Source organism: Vollenhovia emeryi, unplaced genomic scaffold (genome assembly GCF_000949405.1).
Source record: "Vollenhovia emeryi isolate VEMERY1.0 unplaced genomic scaffold, V.emery_V1.0 DF939198.1, whole genome shotgun sequence".
NCBI classification, from domain to species: domain Eukaryota; kingdom Metazoa; phylum Arthropoda; class Insecta; order Hymenoptera; family Formicidae; genus Vollenhovia; species Vollenhovia emeryi.
In genome coordinates this window covers 165,794-186,024 of record NW_011967168.1, presented here as the reverse complement: position 1 = coordinate 186,024, position 20,231 = coordinate 165,794, and the positions used below count along the sequence as shown (strand labels likewise).

At 43.2% G+C, this 20,231-nt stretch overlaps 2 protein-coding genes across 3 annotated transcripts in view; one reads left to right on the top strand and one right to left on the bottom strand.

Moving 5' to 3' along the window:
* Positions 1 to 2,447: 2,447 nt before the first annotated feature.
* LOC105561885 (transmembrane 7 superfamily member 3-like) lies at positions 2,448 to 10,251 on the bottom strand. Its single transcript, XM_012012241.1, has 8 exons — positions 10,053 to 10,251; positions 6,443 to 6,784; positions 5,739 to 6,007; positions 5,363 to 5,534; positions 4,912 to 5,079; positions 4,671 to 4,811; positions 3,363 to 3,626; positions 2,448 to 3,293 (listed from the first exon to the last, which is right to left on the bottom strand). Exons 1-8 carry the CDS (start codon positions 10,144 to 10,146, stop codon positions 3,061 to 3,063), a joined length of 1,683 nt encoding a protein of 560 aa, XP_011867631.1. The 5' UTR covers positions 10,147 to 10,251; the 3' UTR covers positions 2,448 to 3,060.
* A 136-nt stretch (positions 10,252 to 10,387) lies between these two features.
* Positions 10,388 to 20,231, top strand: part of LOC105561886 (ankyrin repeat and SAM domain-containing protein 1A-like) — a 48,871-nt gene continuing 39,027 nt past the window's right edge. For both annotated transcript variants that reach the window (XM_012012243.1, XM_012012242.1), the window contains exons 1-4: positions 10,388 to 10,644; positions 19,399 to 19,479; positions 19,616 to 19,772; positions 20,024 to 20,169. In XM_012012243.1, the coding sequence (XP_011867633.1) occupies positions 10,541 to 10,644; positions 19,399 to 19,479; positions 19,616 to 19,772; positions 20,024 to 20,169 (488 nt within the window). In that variant the 5' untranslated portion in view covers positions 10,388 to 10,540. The remainder of the gene's footprint in view (positions 10,645 to 19,398; positions 19,480 to 19,615; positions 19,773 to 20,023; positions 20,170 to 20,231) is intronic.

Sequence of the window (20,231 nt, the reverse complement as noted above, 5' to 3'; positions counted from 1 at the left end):
GTAACGAGAAATGTTATTGGTATCGAACTCGTTAATCGTCGCCGCGCACACGATCGAAGCACATTCTTTCGATTACGCTGTATAAAGATAATTGTAAGATAGCATTTGTTACTCTCTTTAAACCAGTACTGTAAATTAGAAATAATTATCACTGTATATACACGTAAATAAGTTAGACGAATTCTCCAGTTACGTTCGAACGTATTACCACCTTATAAACTACGCAACATCTTATCCGTGTATTCAATGTTTTCCCTCACCGAAATGATGACTCCGTTTACTTACACCATGCAGCAGCAGAACTTGAATAAAATCAAATGATCTGAGCCTACATTTATTTACCTATCATTTCGCGAAACGCGTCGAACGCACGAGCTTTTCGTTCGAAGACGAGTTTTGGAACGGACCTCCGTAGACAGATACGTGTAAAAATTAATCACCGACCAGACAAAAATACTGGAATCTTTTTGCATAACATTTCACGCGTATTATTTAAAAGGGTAATCCTGCAAATAAGGCGATTGCGTTCATTGCTATTTTAAAGCTACAATCTTTTCACGGGCGATATATTATTACTTTACACGGTGAAATTTTTGCAATAGCAATTACAGTAAAGATAAAAATTTGGCACAATTCTACTATTCGTAAAACCAGATGGCATAACTTTCGCAAGGAGAAATGTCAACCACCTGTGCGGCCTTATTGTGATTTCAATGGGTGTGTATATGCGTGATCCATTTAATCGATGCATTTCGATCACCACCTAACGGGAGGACAGCACGTTTTTTTAGTAATTGAGTCGCGCCGCACGATCGCGTCGAATAATTAGTCACTGATTCGTAGGTGTGGAAAAAACGGCGTGAAAACAGCGACTCGATATTTTCGAATTTTATCGTTCCAGAACTCGACGGGGGGGTTTTTTTTTCAGGAGGCAGCATTGTGTGTGCCGATATTTTCTGTCGCGATGTGAATATTTGCAAGCGTTTTTCCTTTTTTTCTCGCAACGCGTAACGATCGTTTTATCGACAATGCTAACGCGTGTCGTAATAAATGTAGGTGACGAACTCTCTACAATTAATCAGCAGCCAATAGATAACCGTGGACGATATACATTGTGTTAAACAGTAACGTGTGAAGTATGTGTAAAATTACGCCAGTCGGAGCAGCGTCGCTCGTTTCTCGTCGGCATTTACACGGTCACGTAGAGCTCGTGTAAACTTGTTGAACGTTTATACGTGAAGAGCACTTAATGGAGAGTGTACTGTGTACATTAGTAAATTTATATTTTTGGAAGAAAACGAAAATAAAAGCAGCGTGAATTGAGAAACGCTGGGAAATCTTCGGTACATCTGAACGGCACCGATATTAAATCGATCTCGCGACGATAAACTCCAGTTCGAGACAACTTTCATTTGAATCAGCCAATACCACTTCCTTGTGAACAGATTTTTTCATTCAACGTGAAAAGAATCTTCAAACAATTTTTTCCAACGTTAAATTCTCTTTTATACAAAGAATCTTTCCCCTCCTTCTTTGTGTTAGATTTGTAAAATGTTTTATAATTCTGTATAAATATTATCACCTTATATATACATATATATATATACATATATACATATACGCATATATATGTATTTCAAAAATAAAATAGAGAAAGAGCTAAACATACGAGAAAGGTATGAAGCGCCCAGAATTCAAAGAATTCACAGGGATTCGAAGTAGACTGGAATATTTGGCATCTTCTCTATGCGAATGAATTTGGACATCTCGTTAATTAAAAAAAATTTTCCAATTATTACATATATTTACGCGTTTGGGCTATTAATTAGTTCTGCTTTTCTTAATGAAAGAACGAATTAATCTCAAAATTCTCACTGTGTCATACGCTTCTTCAGTACTTGGAAGAATGAGACCATCCGAAACCGAAAAACTGAATTTTACGTTCATCGACGTTATTACTCTATTCGAGGAAGTGTTCCGGGATGAATTGAATACGCATCCACTAAGAGGTTGCGTATTATACACGTCTGCACGAAGATCCTCCGCAAATAGGCGCTGCACTTGCAACAGGCTGTGCATTTCGCGAATAGTAGATTAAAGTACTTCTCATTTATATTATGTTACCTTTGTGAATCTGCGTTTGCATAGAACTTTTGCGAATTGAACGTTACCGTAATTTTATGCATGTAAAATGCGTTTCAGCGAAATTATGCTTTAATCGTTATACAACCAACAATTACGCGGAAGTGGTTACGCGAATTTCTTATTATCTGTAATGATACTACTAATAACAGTGTATGAGTATTAACAAATTTATTAATGAGAATAATATATTATTGCGACAGTAATCTATGTAAGTGTTGTGAATAATGAGATAATATTGTTGCTGTGATTAACTTTAAGATTGTAAGTAGTAGGAAATAGAGAACCACTGTTAGGTGTCACTGTCTCGATTCAATAAATGTTATTTCATTTTAATGCCAAATCATCATTCTTCATTTACATTTACGTTCCAGCACTAACATTACGTAAGTTCTTATACAATGCAGTGCAAAATACTAAAAAAATTCTCCTCTCTCCCCCCCCCCCCCCAAAAACATATATAATCACTACAGTTAAATATTTAATAACGCTGCACAACTTTATGTAATTCACGGCTATTAATTATAATATTTTAATTCAGTTTCGTGAAAAATAAAATTAGCTCTGGGTGAACATGGCTTTATATCAAAACAAACGTCGCAGTTATTAAACAAAATGTTGAAAAAATATTTAAAAAATTTACATATTAAAGGTCCAATATAAATATTGTGCATCATTATTACGCGTTTATGTGTTGTTTAAAGAGAATATCACATTTTATTTTAATATTTAGGACATCGCGATGAGGCGAACAGGTTTGTATGATATTTATACCTGTAGAAGATACGTTGTCAGCTGAGATTTGCGACTTAAGCAATCTTTAACAAACGGAAGCATATAATTATTTTGGAAATTGTAAATGAATCGCAAAAACAAATTTTCAATATCAAAATCATTGCACAAGTAATCTTAACACTATTATAAACGATATCGACGATTATATCGACGATAGTATTGACGATATTTTCTTGTATGTCTTCCACCAGAATAGTCGGTAACACCATAATTATAGTCAGGCAGCAAAGATACTCTTTCTGCGTTGTGTCCCACAAATTCTGTCTCATACTCATTCTTATGACGAAAAGAAGCACACAATTGTATAATGAATCGTGTTAATATCAGAACACTCCAGGTAATTACCAGAGTTACATCTAAAAACAGATTCAGGGGTGTGTAACATCGAGGTATTTGTACGTGAAATAAAAGTAACGTAAACGTACCTGCATTTTGAAATGGCGGATACACGAATGCTAAGAAAAATCCAGGTACAGTTATCCTCCGGATTATGGTAATGATGATATATTTCAAGTTACTGCCGACATAGTAATCGAGCGCGACGACTACGAAGTAAGATCCGAAAATCGCACGTGTAATCATTTCAGCGGCATAGGACATCGTCATCAGAAGCGTGGTTATTGCGAGTATCAGGCATGTGAACGTAGGCCAGAATAACCAATTATGTTCCAGGACGTAAAACGCCCATACTACAAAAAATAATAAATTATGTATTAGCGCGTAACACGCATTGCTGTCCAGCAATTTCAACGCCGCTGTACGTCGCTGTCGCGCGCGAAAATTTCGATGGTCCAATTAACAGACGCTCGAATACACGATAGTCGTCCGTTTTGCCGCTGGCGTGCGGAGTGCGAGCGGACGGTTTTAGAGTAAACAGCGATCGCGATCATCTGTCGACGGGATAGAATTCGGGCGGGATAGATGGGCCCCGATTCGCTTGCTCCCGTGCAGTTGCGCGTGCATGCATCGCGTAATCTAAATAGGTCCCGGCGTAGAATAAATAAACGGGGACACAATTAGGTAAATGCGAATCTTCCAAGCTGGTTACACCGTGCCGCGGGAGTCCAGGGTAGACCAGCGTCGACAGGGTGGACCAGCGTCGCGCGCGTATGCGTGCACGCGCGGCGGCGGCGGCGGCGGCGGCGGCGGGCACATTTTTGCGTTTGTGCCCAGGCGAGGGTAGACGAAGGGTAGTCGCGGCGTTATGGTGAGAAAGGTGGGAGGCAACGTGAATGCGCCATGCCGCTTCTGCATGGGGGATTCAGCGGGCGAGGTTTCCACATGAGCGGCCAGCATTGATAGAAGCTACGGGGAGAAACTGACTGTGCGCCTCTCATCCCTTCGCCAAACTCGAACTAACTTCGGGGTGGCGGCGCAGCGCGGTTCTATCCCTCTGCTTTTAAGCCTGGCTTTCATTATTTTCCTATAATTCGCAACAGCCCTTCGCGAGCACCGCGGGCGTGGAGAGGCTACCTACGATTCCCGCCCTCGTTTCCCTATCCTTTTCGCGCCGGCTGTATTTTGCGTTGCGTTACGCGGGGCGTTTTAACACTTGTAGCCACTGAACGCGACGGTTAGAATGTAAATTAATCATTTGTGGAAAAAATAAATACGAAAATAGTGCCTTTTGGAAAAAAAAATTGAACCCCGACTCTGTTAATGTATTCCCTATTCAATATCGATGCGAGCCACATTCGGTATTCTGAAACACGATTTTGGGACACGATACGTACCTGGTGCGTAAAGGTATGTGATGCACGCGCACAGAAATCCCAATGATACATTGTGTAACGATAGACATAACTCGTAAGCACTCAAGAGTACCGAGACGCCCATAGCGAGTACAGCAAATACCAAACCTATCAGGATGTTGACTGAAAGAGACAAGAGTCACTCAGCGCGCGTCTTCTCGAGAGGTAAGTTGTGTTAAATATACATCGTTTCAATAAAGCATTTCGATAAAACATTGATTACTTGCAACGCTGTAATGACCGGCACTCGTCGCTATAATGTACCCAGAGATACCACCTACCATACAACTCGATAATAAACGATCTATACAAGTGTACTTATGCCCTATAGTAATTGACAGACAACCTATCATCAGGACAAGTGCACATATCACCTTTGCGAATCCGTCATCTGAAAAAAACGACGAAATAACAAATAATTATAGAAACACGTAATGTGACGATAAGTTTACAACGCTGTGACGTTTGAGAAATATTTGCAGGTTTGGAAAGATCGAGAAAAATGATTGCTTCGAAAAAACATCTTACTATCTCAAGAGAGGCGACATATATACCCTCGTATATATGTCGCACAAAAATATATAACTTTTCCGAATATAATTGAAATGTTCTTTGTCGTCACATTATGCTGGAGCGCAGAATAGCGATCTAAAAAGAAAGATGGTGAAACATACTTAAAACTTGACAACTCTCCGGATAGAGCAGAGGGCTGCAAGCGTACGTAAAAGTCGGGACGTAAGCCGAGGAATAATTTTCATAAGTGGCAACTGCGGCGTAAACGGATCCCGTGCCGGTGTACGCACTGTAGATACGTCTCATAGAACTCGTGAGCGCACCTTCCGGTATCTACCAAGAAAGATTCTTAATCATACGTTTCAGACGCACATATAGCAAACGCGCACTGGCAATCTCTGTTAGCTCGCAGATCGCTGTAGTAGTAATTGGATCAGCGGAAATAATGATAGCGGTGTCAGCGGAAATAATGATAGCGGTTCTATGGTATATTGGGACGACTTATCAAAACGGATCTGTTTTATTACGCGATATTACCTCGTCGCCGTTTCGCGCAATGTCCTGCGTGGTCAGCATACTCGCGATCGCGTCGAAATATGTATCCGGGGTGAAGTCCCGTCTAGGCAGATAAAGACGATACATTTTGTATTGCACCGCGCTCTTTTCGCAGGCAACCGGCGAGCCGTTCGGGGCGGAAACCGAGGCCGGCTGCGTGTCTACTATTATCATTTCGTTTTCTGCACGGAGCTTTTGATACGGCGCTACTTCAACATCGAACTCCATGTTGCATCCACCCGGTATCGGTGCTGCGGGGAACAACAATCGGCCAATGAACGACGCCGGCGGTTTCTCTCGATACTCAACCAATTTTGCCATTATGCCCGCCGTCGAAAACGGTTAGCTATTCAACCCATTTACGCGCGACAGATAATAGAGATGCGCCGCAAATTAATCGAATGCACATCTTGGTATGATTCGCGATTTATTTGTGCTATCGCGATCGACGTAACACGGCTGTTTAATTTAATACAGCATATAATTTTTCGGTCTTTATCATGCAAATATTGTCCTCTTGCAATTGTCTTTGTACATATAATATGGCCATTAATTTTATGTTATATTAATGGGCAGCGTTGTGCCGCGGCACCAGATTTAATTCCGTAAATAAATGTTACTCGAAATGGAAAGTGTGACAAAGACAGGCATATATTATTATTAATATTATTGTTATTTGTACTTACCATTTCGACCGTATGTGACAATCACGAGCAACGCATCGAGATTGTGCACGTTGTCGTGCTTCAGGAACACTTGTATTGGAGCTGTTACATCGTGCGTTTTTAAGTACAGGCCAATATTTGTGCCGAATAAACTTCTGTTCGACACTCTGTCAAGTAGCGCTTTATCGTAAGATAGCGTGGCATTATATTGAAATGTGTGAATTTGCAAAACAATAAACCAAATATCTGATGGAACATCTGCCACAGTGATATTTAAGCGATTAAATGGGGCTACGTTTATTCGTTGTTTAAATGCGTTATTCTCACGATGATTCCATAAAGACACGGTTATCCCGACGCTGTCTGCAATACAATACATCAAACGTCGATATTAATGAAGACGATTACGATAATTACACGCTACTTTATTATTCGAAATTAAACTTTCTGTGTTATGCTCTCGTATCTTATTAAAGCTATTTATCTAATTTGCCGCGCGACACGGGTGAGTCATAGATAACCCTGTTCTAAAAATACAATACAAGGAATATATATTCAGACGTCAAGAGATCTGCACCATATTTTGCAATGAGGTGTTAAGTAAAGCGCAATGGAAACAATTCGACGAATAATAATTAACTGGTGCATAAATCTAATGTAAAAAAATCGGATCTACTTTTCGACAAACAATAAATTACTTCACATTTATCGACCAGAATCATTGACACACAAGATAGGAATATACCATATTAGAGCCGATAATGCACAAAGGAGACGAATGAGTAGTATCCCGGATATCCAGATATTCATTATCTAAAATATGAATAACAATTGAATACATGAAAACACAATCTGTATTACTTGTTATCTATTCATATCGTTTCAGTATTTATTTTATTCGCTATTCGTATTATCGAAATAATAAAGATTCGTAAGATTCGGTACATTACTTTTTATATGTAAAATAAATTTTGAAATATTTAATTATTATGCTAAAAATGTAATTTACGTATTACAGATGCACGGATCTTAATTATTCGAGCAATATAACAAATAGCAAAGACAGACGATATTAACGGAATATACGCTCGGTTGCGAAAAGAAGCGGTACGCTAAAAATTTGGGAGAAACGTACCAAATTTCAAGTGATCATAACTTGGTAAATAATGAAGATAAAAATAAATACAAAAATGGAAAATGAAGCTCCGTATGTCCACTTAAAAAATATTTGAATGGCAATTATGCTCGGCCATTTTATTCAAAATGGCGAATGATAAAGTGAGAGCATGCAAAATCGATAATCGAACGTCCGAGTTTGCGACGGTGCACGGCGTTAATCAGGTATCGCAGTCTAATATGACGAAGTGCATAATGTGAAAGTACAGGGTGTAGCTTAAAAATGCTTTTCACCGAGCACGATACGATCATTTTTCGCGGAGTTATGCAGTTTCTTTCTTTAAATGTGCATAACACCGCGAAAAATGATCGTACTGTGCTCGGTGAAAAGCATTTTAAAGCTAACACTCTATACTTTCATGTGCACTTCGTCATGTTACGCTGCGATACCTGATTCACGCCATGCACCGTCGCAAACTCGGACGTTCGATTATCGATTTTGCATGCTCTCACTTTATCATTCGCCATTTGGAAAAAAAATAGTCGAACATAATTGCCATGCAGATATTCTTAAAGTGGACATACGGAGCTTCATTTTCCATTTTTGTATCTATTTTTATCTTCATTATTTACCAAGTTATGATTACGTGAAATTTGGTACATTTCTCCCAAGTTTTTAGTGTATCGCTTTTTTGCGACTGACAATGAGTGTATAAGAGTTTACCCACACATTTTATACTGAACGCCACTCTGATATATTCGTCTCTCTAATTACTACTCGCACATTTAGAAAAATACATATTCAAATACTCATTGCTGGTACAGTTGGACTCGCGAGCAGGTATTTGAATATTACTTGTATATTTTAAGTGCAGGTAAACGAATGAATGTACAGATATCTGGATACTTTTTGCTTTGTGAAAAAATGAGCGAGTATTAAATATTATGTATATATTGATTAATTACGTATTTCCTGACAAATATGAATAATACCTGGATACCTGAATACTTATTCATATGAGTCAACACGAGCAATATTCGTGAGGGCAATGCACGAGTATGTCTACGATTATTAAATATGTATATTTGATATTCAGATATTTCAAGTAGTTGTCAGGTGTTAATCGAATACTTGAGCACCTGAATATCACTCATATATTTTGAATAACGAGTACTCAAGCATTCGAGTAGCACTTCTTAGGAAACGTGTAAATTAATATTCAATTATTCTGACATTACTTTCTCATTTTGGATAACAAGGGAACATATCTGACATTGAGATATGTATTATATTTTGCGTAATCTTGCGTATAAAAATAATATTTTTAACTGTCCCCTCAGAAGGAGATAAAGTAGCACTTTTTAGGAAATGTGTGAATCTTCAATTATTCCGACATTACTTTCTCATTTTGGGTAACGAGGGAATATTCTGACAATGAGATATTTGAGTATTATATTTTGCGCAGTGTGTTTCTTTCAATAGGAACAAAGTGGCCCCACACTTTAAGTACACTGAAAAAAATTAATGTACTTTTACATGGAAATTACTTGTTCAAATCCGGAAAATTACCTAATTATAACTGTAATTTTTTTTCCAGATTTCTTAAAGTGAAAATACATATTAATGGTAAAATATAGGTGAAATTACTATTTTTGTGTAAAAACACTAATTTTCATGCAAAATTACAGAAAAAGTCTGCAATTTTCCATGTGGGTAGTAATATTGCATGATTATGCTGGGTCGGAAAAAACCCAGCATAATCATGTAATTTTACAAATATTCTTTTCAGTGTAACAAGCAAGTATTATTTGTTAATTTGAAATAGTGAACATTTGAATACCTGGGAGTCAATTCTGTATCTTATAATGCGGACTGTCCCAAAATTCACTGCCAGCGCTAAAGATCTATAAAGCGCGTAAAGTATCCAGCAGATTTGTAGCGCTGGCAGCGAATTTTCGAACAGGACTAGTGAAAGTGTTAAAAGTGAGCGGTTTTGTCTCCTTCTCAGGGGACGGTTAGAAAGAGACAAAGCTACTCCACTTTGAGCATTTTCACTATAGCGCAAGATACAGAATTGGCCACCTGAATTTTATCAGCTCGGAGGTTTGCGCAGAAGACCGACGACAACGATTCCACCTGACTGCAACCTGCATTATACGTCCGACAGTAAGTAACGGCGCGCAGGATAGGATGAAAAAGACAGTATACGAGTTCACATATTTAATTAAAAAATGATTCGGCTACCTTCAGCTTGCCCGGACCTAAGACCGGTATTAATAGTCCGTTCTTATATTTGAGATCATCTTAAGTGGACTCTTAATGTGTTTTTAACCAGTCGCAAAGTATTAACCTCTTAAGACAACACTTAAGATGATTTTGAAATAAGACTCGACCATGAATACCGGCCTAAGTAATGATCCGACGTTCTTCGTTCTATTTAATTAACACGGAAGATATTATTCTCAGTATATCGCGAGAAGAGGTTTGGCGAATGTTGAGGTTAGGTGCGCTTACCAGACACTGATTCGGTAGTCGTATTTTCTACCGCCGTCGTCGCGTTACCGAGGAATAACGGCGAGGCCAATAGAAGGATAATGGCACGTTTCATGCTGGCGCATTTACTCGCTCAGGTTCCCACCCGAAAAGTGTGCTCGCCGGCGTCCGCGGCGGAGAATCGGCACGGCGCAACAGCTGTCATTTGACACTCGGCTCTACGAGCTCGTGCTCGTTCGTGGCGCTCGTACACAACGGCGGTACGCACGATATTCGCGCCGTCTCGCTCGCTCCATTCACGAGCCGCACGGGATCCCCGGCGTCGCGGTCTCGCTCACCCTCATTACGTATTTAGCGGAGTCGCAGCCTCGCGAGGCCGCCGGCTGGCGGCGCAGCAGTTCGCCCAAGATGGCCACGTTGGATCAATGAAACGCGAGTAATCGTAGTGAAAACACAAATTGACAAGTGTGCGGGCGAACATCGCGGCCTGATCGCGGTGTAAATGGACCATGGGCAAGGACCAGGAGCTGCTCGAGGCAGCGAGGAGCGGCAACGTCACCGTGGTCGAGAAGATCCTCGGCCAGCGAGCCAAGAGGAGTGGTCCACTGGCAAGGTGGGTGTCACCGTGCTCCGAGCCTAGGCTTGACAGCTCGCCGTCGCCTCTCCGCGTTGCCGAGCTCGTTTCCGCGTTCCCGGTGTCACGCCCGTCCGGCGATCCGTCGACGACACGCGTCTACGTCCCCGAGCGCGTCGGACACGGCGGCGGCCGCGAGACGCATCCTCCGTCCCTCGCGCATTCCATTATCGAACCGCCACCGCACGCTGCCCGCACGCTCATTTCGGCGTACTCCGACTCGCGCCTCGCGGCCGATAAAGCCCGGGGCCGCGACGGACTCCCCGGCTCGCCCCGTCGCCCACGCACGGCCCGCTCCCGTCCGGTTTCGCAATTTTCTCCGCGGCGCTCCGAGACGAGGAAAGTCTCGCGCGAACGGGGTTAAACGAACTCCCACGATGAATGAACACCGGCGTGCCCTTTTTTCTTTCCTTTTCATTTCTCTCGCTCCTTCTTTTTTCTTCTCTCTCCCTCTCTCTCTCTCCCTTCGTCACGATAACGCTTCTTACGATAATTCCCTCGCGCTCGATCGGACGTGCCGTGTCGTCGCTCGATTAATCCGTGGTTGCCGCGATTGACCGCTCGCCAGGATTTCTGCCGTTAGTTCTACCGTTAATTACACGAATCATCGCCCGCGTTTCCACCTTTATCCCGCCCGCGGGCACGTACGCGTTATCGCGACTTTACGCCTCGACTTTCCGCGCTCAACGTTTTCGCGCAGCGACATTTAATTTAAGCGGTTTAGCCTCTCTCTTCCTCCCCTCCTCCCCGCCGTAGCCGCCGCCGCCGCCGCCCGTCCTCTTGACGTGGCAATTTTGTTTTATCAAGATCTCTCCACGTGCGATTGAACTAACCCAGTTGCAATACAGTTATTCCGCCAATTAACGACAAAATCAATACGGTGGTTGAGTTTCGTCCTATTCTTAGAAGCGCAATAATGCTATTACAGTGCACTGACAGCGGCGTTTCGTCCGGCAACTATATCGCCCAGTCGAACCGCTCGTCATTTTGCCGTGGCCATGAATCATATCGAATTCTCGATGACGTTGGCACGCGGATGCGCCGAGCGAGGAGAACTTTGTTGTCAATTATCTGGAGCCGTGTGCGATGCTTCCTGTGACGTCTTCCTCCGAGCTGTTAACGCGAAACAATTAGTATCGTTTAGCATTAATATACGCTTTGTCGTCGTGGAATGTGCGACAGGGTCGCAGAAGTGCGCAAAGGCGCAAGTACGAGGCCCCGTTAAAATATACCGCCTCTATTTCCGAGAGCTTCACCTGCAGCGCGGCGCGTCTCGAGTCACTCTACTTTCTATTTGCGGCGATAGATAGCGGGATCTATTTGGCGAGTGGCTGTGTGTACCATACTCTCAAGGGTCATCGGTGAAACGCGCGGAGAACGCGGCGGGCGAGCGCGAAGAAACGGCGGCACCGCGATCGAATCTATTCTACGTCTCCCCGGCGCGAGACATCCCGCGCGCGAATGAATTCGCGCTAATTGCAAGCGATTTTCGCGGGCGCGCGCACCACCGTGGGAACGCCGTAATTTCGCGTTTATTCGCGAGAACGCGCGGACGAATAATCGGGCAGGCGCGACCGAGCGTGCGCTCGGCCCGGCGAAAAAGTTGCGCGCGGAGATAAATTAACGACCGGCGTGTGTACGCGCAGTGTCGTCATTATGGTCGAAATCGGAGTAAAACAATTGTTCATTCATCTGTCAAGCTGTCGCACGCTCGCCGAGCACCGCGATACTCGCATCGATTTGCGCGTCGCTTAAAGCCCTAACCACGCTGCTCCATTTTTCGACGCGCGATGTCGTCGCGTGCCTCGTCATTTCGGAATGACGCGAGGCTTGGACTTCTCTTCCGAGTAGCGTGAAACATACCGCCTAGAAATAAACTGCTCTATTTCCAATCGATATCTTCTCCGACACTAGTTTCTATGATTTCGGGAGTACAGGATTTTGCCTTGATTAATAAAATCGATTTTTAATTTCGTTCTAATCTCAGAAGACTTGCAGACACTTCACACGCGGAGAGAATTTTCTCTTAAAATGTAGCCTGAAAGTCACGTAATCGTGGGACGACGCGACATTTGGAAGACTTTTATGAGGGTTTTTTTTTTACTATTGAAGTGTACGGTAAAATTTCACAAAACCCTCATAAAGTTTTTGAAATTTCACCGTACATTTTACTAGTAAAGTGTACGGTAGAATTTCCAAAAACTCTCGTAAGGTTCTGGAAAATGCCACGTTGTCCTACGATTACGTGATTGTCAGGATAAAATTCTCTCCGTGTAAGTGCAGAAGACAAATATCAATGCGAGTCCATTCAAGAGATGATCGCGAAGTCATGTGGGTATAAAGGAGCTTTAATGCCTTGTACAAGCGTATTCAAACAGACGATTAGTTAGCGGATGTGTAGAGCGAGTCGATCGAACGCGAATCCGAATGAATTTATTATCACGTCGCGTCCTCGCCTCATTCAATTATACCGCGATCGCCGATGATGTCGTTCCGAGCGGGTGACGCTCGCATAATTAGTGAAACACCGCCGTCTACTCGGCAGCGCTCTTTATTGACCCAGTGCCGCGAACTCCTCGACAAAGAGGGACTTTGTCGACGCTACTTGCTCTTTCCCGTTAATTAAGTCGCACCACGACGACGGCGCAAGATGTTCACGGCTTGTATTTCGAGGGACTCGTGCGTGCGTGCGTGCGTGCGTGCGTGCGTGCGCACGTGCTGCGAGCGCATTCACGTATTTTAAGAATGACTGCACCGCGCGATGGTGCAAAGAGGCAAAGAGACGTCAAGAGTGAGAGAGAACGAGGGAAAATCTGTTTATTATCCACGCGGAGAGAATTTTCTTTTCAAACTTACGCTGAAAATCATGTAATCGTGGGTCAACGTGGCATTGTGAAGAACTCTATGAGAGTTTGTGAAATTTTAGTAAACTGTATAAATGTACACCACTTTACTAGTAAAATGTATACTAAGTATAATTAGAGGACTCTATTATGAGATAGGATTCTAACGTGAGATGGTGGGTTTTCAACGTTCAGATTCCATCACAAATCTTTTTTCACCACGATTACACGATCAATTCCCCCCCCCCTCCCCCCATACAGATTTCACTCCAAGGGCAATAAATTCAGGGTGGAACAGATGGTGCCTATTAATTTAGCAGAAACTCCGCTATCTCATATTAGGAGCCTGTCTCATAATAGGGGACTTTTCTCTAGTAGTAAAAATACGGCCAAATTTCCAAAACCTCTCATAAAATTCTTCAAAGTGCCACGTTGTCCCACGACTACGTAATTTTCAGAATAAATTTGAAAAGAAAATTCTCTCCGTGCAGTGATAAGAACAAGTGTATCTAAATGATATTATACACGGTATTGACAAACATTTACTAGCCTTATTTTTCCCTCGGATTGTGACAGATGTCAAAGTTCCAGGCAGGAGAAATGACAAAGGACAAGAGTTTTTATTACAATATTCGGCAATACAATTGGCGCTATCAAATGTTGAGATAAACTTTTTATCCAGGCCGGATACCCGTAATATTAGAAAACAAAGCGATATCGAATTTGAGCAACTCAACGAATGGCATAAAATGTGCCGCGGTGAGTTTACGTCGAAACCACTTCACAGATAAAAGCGATTGGGGGAGATTTGCAATTTTCGTCCGCCTCCTATCTATTTAAGGGCTGGAAGGAGGCGACGATCCGCCGTCTCGGTGATACCTATATAAATGTATCGTAACGAACGCGCTTCTCTAACGAATTGTCTCTCGTGCCTGTCGTCGGCAGCGCGCAACTTGTCCGCCACTACAAAGCCAGCCCGCGGCGAGTTTCTCCCGCGCGATTTCTTCTTCTCGTTATTCCGCGACCTCTTCACCGCCCGACACGCGCTCGCCTTTTTGCCCTCCTCGTCGAGATCACAGAAAAGCAATATAAAACGCGACCGTCCCCTGAGAGAACGTCTCCGAGCTCCTCGACACTACCCCGGCGAGAGGTAGCTGAGAATATTTTGCGATGCTAATCGCGAAGTGGACGCACCACTTTTCGTGTACGAGCGCCCGCGAATGCGTGTTTATCCTTTGTCCGTCGTTCGCTTCTTTTTTTTTCGCTTTGTACGCAGGTGTGATAATTTTAATCACAGCTTCGTGAAAGACAAAGTTGGAAAAAAAAATCTTCTCACGCGACAGAACGTAAGAAAATCGATATGTAACGTGTATTACGTAATATAGAGAGTATAAATATTCGCACTTCACGCGTGATATATACCCGTAGTAAGTTCAAATTTGTCGGAAGTAATGTCGCGAGTCAATTGTAACGTATGATAATCAGAATCCGATAAATTGTAGTCGGTTGATTTGCTTGCGTGCGCGCCGCGCATCAGTATATTTCGGAATAACTTAAGTTAATTTGAAAGTTTAAAACTAAGTGAATACACGTCCCACGCGTTAATATGCATATATTAATGTTTTACTTTTAATTTTTTTATCGCGAAAAGAAATTATGTTTCCTCGAGTTGAAATTTGTCATTGTCGCCACTTTTAGGGCGCTTCGCACGATTTGCAGTAAATGCGAGTATTTCTCTCTTTTTTTTTTTAACGCGGCACCTGTCGTCAAATATTCCCGAAGAAGGACATTTGGCTAGGTCAGCACGTATCGTACCTCTCTTCTTTGCCGGAGGAAACTATCGATTGATGCCCCAGCACCCCTCACATGTATACACCCTCACAGCTTTCAGCCTCTCTCACTCTCTCGCACACCCGTGTCCTCTCCCTCCCTTCCCCGTCTCGGCCCTCTCTTCCTCTCTCCTCTTCATCGCTTTCTCTTTTGCTCCTTCTCCCTCTCAGCCTAGTTTTCCTCTACGCTTTGCCTCCGGCATAAGGGTGCGTTCGCGCTAGACACTCACGTTCATGCAGTCGAAAAGAGCTCTACCGAGCTCCGTTTATCCAACCGCGTTTTATATTTCTATCCTTGAGATGTTTACGGAAGTTCCATCAATACATTATGGTTGGCCGCAAGCATGTTCCACGTCGTATCGTTCAGTCATTACAATACGCAAATACTATTTCCGTGCCCGCCTAAAACAATATGTACAGCGATAACGAAACATCGGGATTCGTAGAGCCGTTTTTTTAATTTGTTTTAAATGCGTTACATTTAGTTCGCAGTATATAGTTTGCACAATTTTATATCTGTATCGAGTGTTTTTAACGCGCCGATAAAATTATTTATTCACTCGCGCGTATTCAGTTTTATGATTTTCAACTTATTCAATATTTCGCATTATTTATTCACTCTGCCCCGTGCGAGCGACACGCTAAATACGTTACGCGTCGGTATCGCAGTTATTCTGCCTATATTTCCCTTCTTTTCGAATTGGAAAAGAACAATAGCTGCAATTATTAACGCTGCTGGATGCTGACCCACGATGCCCATTCCGATCGCGCAACTTCTTGATTAAAATCAACAAGAAATTACCATTATACGGTGTCCAACAGACGGTCCCTCCACCAATGATCGTCCTCCCCTCTGTATCTCCCCTGCCCCTCGTCTCATTCGTAATGTTCAGCGACGGCAGGGTTACCGGACGATGTCCTTTTTGCAGACAATCTTCAGGGTTTAATTAAGGAACTTGGGAGAGCGGATGAACTCAATGAATGGGGCGGACGAAAAGTGAAAGGGCGACGTTGGCAGAACGGAGAGGGGGTGTAGAAAAAGAGAGTCAAATGTTCTTTACTAACCAGGATCGGAGCACGCGAAGCGCGCTCCTTGGTCATTCCGGGGTACGTGTGCACTTTGCGCATGCATGTGTGCGGAAACGCACACGCATGACAGCGCAACGCGTTCGTGTACACGGCTTTAAGAATCGCGCACCACCCTCGTCGCGTTGTCGGGGAACGCGGAAAACAAACACCCGTCCTGGCTCGACGAGCGAAAGAGAAGGCAAAGTAGAGAAAGACGTCGATAGGGAGACAGAGGGCAGGTTGTGCGATCGGGCATACGAAGTCTAAAGCTTACAAATTACAGCGCGAGAAAAAGAAACGGAGAAAAGATAAAAGCAGGAAAGGTACGTCGTTAGTAAAATCGATCATTAAAAATTTATTTTGCGAGACGCGCTCGAGAGCAAACCGCACCTCTCGTCGGCGCCGATGAAGCTCGTTACAGCCTTTTCTTTTCCATACCGCACGATTTCCATTTTAGTTCGAGTGGTGCGTACGTTTCGCCACGTCCGTAATGTCGTTCTTGTGCGACACAATGTTCTTTTTGATCTCTCTGTTACAATGGGATAAGAGTTTCTCGAGGAGGTGAAGGGGAGAGCTTGGAGCGCACGCCGATCGCGTCGCGTGCCGCCTACGGAAAGTCAGCGATTTAGAGTGCGTGTATCCGAGGGGTTAATGACGACGTTAGTTAATGACGACGTGCTTTGATGTACCGCTCGTATACTGGAAAAAAGTCTCCCGCTTACGTAATTGTTTTGTAAACTGAGCGCGATGCTTTGACGGCGACGTCACGTGGGCGTGGGATTAAAATGTGTGTATATACGCTCTTTTAACGAGGGAAAAGTTCCTGCATTTCCTCACGCGAGTTTGCGATCGATAATGGATTCCGGCGATTTAGATTGCTTGGAACTAATACGATAGTAATCAGTGATTTAATTATAAGTTGCCTTTTAAATCTAAATATCGCCCGAATCGATCGCGCTCTCCCTCTTTCTCTCTTTGCGCAGCTTAATTAATTGTCTCGCGCACCGTAGAACGTTCGAATACATTTTGCTATCAGGCATTACGGAGACGACAATTATAGCGTCTATTATGTGGAGGAAAGTCCTCTATTATGAGATAGGATTCTAATATGAGACAGCAGGTTTTCAACGTCCAAGTTCAATCACAAATCTTTTGTCGCAACGATCGCACGATCTAACAATCCATTTTCCCCTAAATCCCCTAAACGGAGATTTCACTCCGAGGGCAATAAATTCACGATGGAGCCAACAGACGGTGCCTATTAATTTAGCGGAAACTCCGCTGTCTCGTATTAGGAACCTGTCTCATAATAGGAGAATCTCCTCTACTAAAGATCATTCATAATGTTGCCCGCTATTCGTTTATCTTCCAGATGATCGAGGCTGGAATGTACATATATATTTTTGCGCTTCAATCCTCATATCGAAGGTATATAAGAGCTGCGCAAATACTGTGCCCGAGTTGTGGCATTTATTAGTCGTCTAATGTCAATATGCTGTCTAATAACATTTCTCATTAAGACGCACTTTGATGAGAACATACGTGTACAGTGTATTATAAAAAGGGAGCCGAACGTGTTCGTTGTACGCGGATCGCCAATTATTTTACTCCCCCGCCGATTATCAGCCACTGTTATCTAACACGCGTGTCAAGTCGCCGAAATATCTATCCTTCCTTCGCAATCGTTTCTTAAACTGGCGCTTTCCAATGGTTATAACGTTTTAATCGTTACCTACGGACGCGGCGAGAATATAATGTGAGCGATGTATTTACTGGGGTTAATTAGGTGTTGGCAATAAACTTACTGTTACGTGTCCAGCATTGCAACGACACTACGTCGGATGACTATGCCGGTTAGGCAATATCGCACTTACGGCACGTACGATCGTCGGAATTTTATTACTGCGAAATGAAAACATTAATCGCGGCTTTTCACGTTGATCCATCACCGCGCGTAAACGCCCGCGCTCCGTGTCCCCGATAGAATCTTCATTACGGACTTTTAAAAGATTTTGATTTCGATTATGCGCTTAATTTTCTTTTTTCACCGGCGACTTGGTCCCGCCCGCCCTCGTATCTCGCGAAAGTAAAAGAAAGAAAAAAGAGGAGGAAGAAGAGAGAATTTACTTTTATATAAACTTTATTCTGATCTTTTTTTCGAATATTCTCGAAATCCAGTCAATTCAAGCGCCTTTGAACGCGGATACTCAACGCTTCGAGGACGGTTGAATAGCCGCCGGCTTTCCTCCCCCCTCGCGTTCCTCCAATCAAATCCACTTGGAGAGAGACGGGATAACGAGAAATTCCTCTATCGGCAAAGCGTTGCAGGAATATCTGGATATCCGATTCAATAAAAGGAAGCAGAAAGGTGGCGAGGGCGGGAATCATAAGTCGCCCGGAGAGGAGCGCCGCTATATAGCGCGCCTCTTCTGCTTTTCCCGAGGGTGCCGCCGTTTACACGGTGTTTGCGGGGGCGCGACATTTATCTTCGCGCGAGCGCAACAAAGGCATATAATGAGAACATGTGTTGGACGCAGGAAGCTTCATTAGCGAGTCTGTTCCTTTTCACGCGGCGCATTATGTCATCTAACCGTCTGTGATGCGCGGATGCCGCGATATTAACGCCGTGTCCGCGCGCGCCAGTTGTACTTTCTTCGAATCGCGAATGTAAAAGGACGAGACCTAGCGTTTGACTCGACATCGAGTCGCCGATAGCTTTCGAGTTCGAGTTAAAAAACGTTTGGTACGCGCAAATTTAATTCCTGGCGAACTAAACTTCGCGAATTCTCCTGCCAGATCCTATAAAAAGATTTGAGATATTTTATTTTCGATCCCACCCGGCACTTCTTTGCGCAAGTTAATTACCGACTCAGCGGCCAACGTCCACGAAACAAAGTGTTCTTTTTTTAATTCAACAATAATTTATATTGCGTGAGAAATTTTAATTAATCGACACTTTCTGCCGTGCGATTGAACAATATTTTTATTTGCAGTTTACGACGAGGGCCGGGTGCTAATGTGCAAGACGCCAGTGGATATTCAGCTCTTCACCATGCAGCCTTGAATGGACATAGGTACAATATGTGTTCAATACTTGTAAAAAATTCCCCTTTAGTACTTTTCGGAGTGTTGAAATTTCAACGTTCCTCCCTTTATCGATTGTTTTCGGAAACAACCGTCTCTAACATTCCCTGAAACATTCTTTCGCAGAGACGTGGTCAGATTGCTGCTCCAATACGAGGCTTCCACCAATGTCGTCGATGCTAAGGGCTCCTCGCCGCTTCATTTGGCAGCTTGGGCTGGAGACGCGGAAATTGTACGATTAATTCTCAATCAAGGCCCATCGGTACCAAACGTGAATCTTGCGGTAAGTAGCACAATGTCGATCTTATAAAAATTACACGGCAATAAAGAAACGCGCAGAGTGATCGCTTTAAGGTGCACTTGAAGAGTCCATTCAGAATAGATTTTGCAGTATCTTTTCGGTAAAATAATATAACGAAATTTGTTTTACGGACGCCAAAAGTAATAGTTACTCAGTTTGGCGGAAATAGCCTCGATGAATGTCGCAATGTGCACTATCTAAAAAAAAACCCTCTAAATATTGTTTGGTTACAGACACAGGATAACGAAACTGCACTGCATTGTGCCGCGCAATACGGGCACACGGAAGTGGTGGCACAGCTGTTGCAATACGGATGCGACCCTAGTATCCGCAACAGCCGCGGAGAATCCGCGCTCGACCTCGCCGCGCAATATGGCAGGTAAATCGCGCACACGACTATATCTTCTTTTTTTTCCAGCGACTCAAATACATATTTTCTCG

What these genes read in the sequence shown, in the direction of transcription:
- LOC105561885 (XM_012012241.1), bottom strand. Translation starts at nt 10,146, where the DNA reads ATGAAACGTGCCATTATCCTTCTATTGGCCTCGCCGTTATTCCTCGGT. An exon ending in GGAGAGTTGTCAAGTTTTAA is followed by an intron (nt 5,080 to 5,362) that starts GTATGTTTCACC and finishes CGTTTTTTTCAG; the next exon opens with ATGACGGATTCGCAAAGGTG. An exon ending in CACATACCTTTACGCACCAG is followed by an intron (nt 3,627 to 4,670) that starts GTACGTATCGTG and finishes TATTTTTTGTAG; the next exon opens with TATGGGCGTTTTACGTCCTG.